Here is a 1,402-nt window from a genome sequence, read left to right as displayed (position 1 = left end):
GGATTATGTTGTTACAAATTGGAAGAAGTGTAAAGTGAGATTATGGCAACTATTTTGTAAAAGCAAATATTTCCAAAAGTATCATGTTATTAGCATAATCATAATACTGGGTACGGTTCATTCTATGCAGTAGCCCTTATTCAGTTCGAGTGATGTGGATGTCTCCCAAGTATAGGCGTAATATTGATATTTGGGAATTATTGTATCATGGCGAATAGTGAGCCAGGTTTGGCGGATTTCACAAAGCACCTTAGGAAATGGTTCGAAACACGACAACTGAGCTCGGAAACAGACTACAGTGTAAGAGGAAAGCGCAGAGTGCCAGAGTGAGCAAGAGAAAGGACGAGGAAGAGTGACACAAGGGAAAATAGCGTTATATACATGCGAACATAAACACTGAGCGCGCATCATAGGCGACAGTGGTATATGTGGTAATAAACATATTATATTCCTATATCCGCAGGAGAAACTATGGATAGATATACACACTCTGTTCCAAGTGTTAGCCAAAGGTATAGACAGTACGAATCCTTTCAGCGAAGCAGTGTGCGAACCCGACAACCCAGCGTGGACGTTACGCAGCCATGCGGCGGAATTCAAGGTCTGCCAGCGCATTGTCAACATATTTCTATTTATGGATGGACTACATTATGTAAACAACGGGGACTGGCAACAGAGATATATATTTAACAATGAGCAGAGGCTCGAAGAATATCTTAGATGTATGCTAGGGCATGTCGCTCTATTACAGCTGTATGGGGACAACTGTGACCACATAGAACTTGTACGCACGGTATCCAACAGTATGGACCCGTTCAGGGAAGCATTTCGCCATGCGGATATTAGTAAAACGTGTGCAAATATGAATTATCGTAATATCCAGATTGGTACTAAACTTATAGGGTTGACCATGGCACGATGGATGGAACAACTCAAGGGAACGCGGCATGTAGGAAGTATAACAAGTGACAAACCAGTACAAATATGTAACCAGGGCCAGGGCACGAACACAAAAGAGGCTACTGCAGACGGAGTTCGGCAGAACGGCCATATGCCAATTGTAGAAATGATGGAGGATGGTACTACGGACGTAGTAAAGAAATTAATTAAGAAAGGAAAGGATATGACGGATGAAGTGAAGAAGAGATTAATTGAAACAGTGAAAGATAGCACAAATCCAGAGAAAACGATGGAGGACATATTAGACACCGTGAGCAAATGCACTGCTCCGGGCAACGCATGCGTACAAAGCGCATTAGAGAGCGTCCACACATCCGTCACACCAGTCCCGCCCAACCCAGCAGATCATGACCCATCTGCAATATCAGCATCGGCAGGTAAGGAGCGATGGGAGAAAGCACGACTACGGCCTAATACGAATCATACGGCCGCACACGAACAC

At 43.9% G+C, this 1,402-nt stretch overlaps 1 protein-coding gene across 1 annotated transcript; it reads left to right on the top strand.

Annotated features, from left to right (window-relative positions):
- Positions 1-207: 207 nt before the first annotated feature.
- On the top strand, positions 208-1,337 carry AK88_05677 (uncharacterized protein; the record flags this gene model as incomplete). Its single annotated transcript, XM_012483279.1, has 2 exons — positions 208-300; positions 464-1,337. Coding segments are annotated over 2 exons (966 nt in total), but the record flags the coding sequence as incomplete, so codon positions are not given.
- Positions 1,338-1,402: the final 65 nt, after the last annotated feature.

The sequence above is a fragment of the Plasmodium fragile genome, assembly GCF_000956335.1.
Source record: "Plasmodium fragile strain nilgiri unplaced genomic scaffold supercont1.228, whole genome shotgun sequence".
Lineage (NCBI taxonomy): Eukaryota > Apicomplexa > Aconoidasida > Haemosporida > Plasmodiidae > Plasmodium > Plasmodium fragile.
The sequence above is the reverse complement of the archived record's forward strand: the minus strand, read 5'-3'. Positions and strand labels throughout refer to the sequence as shown.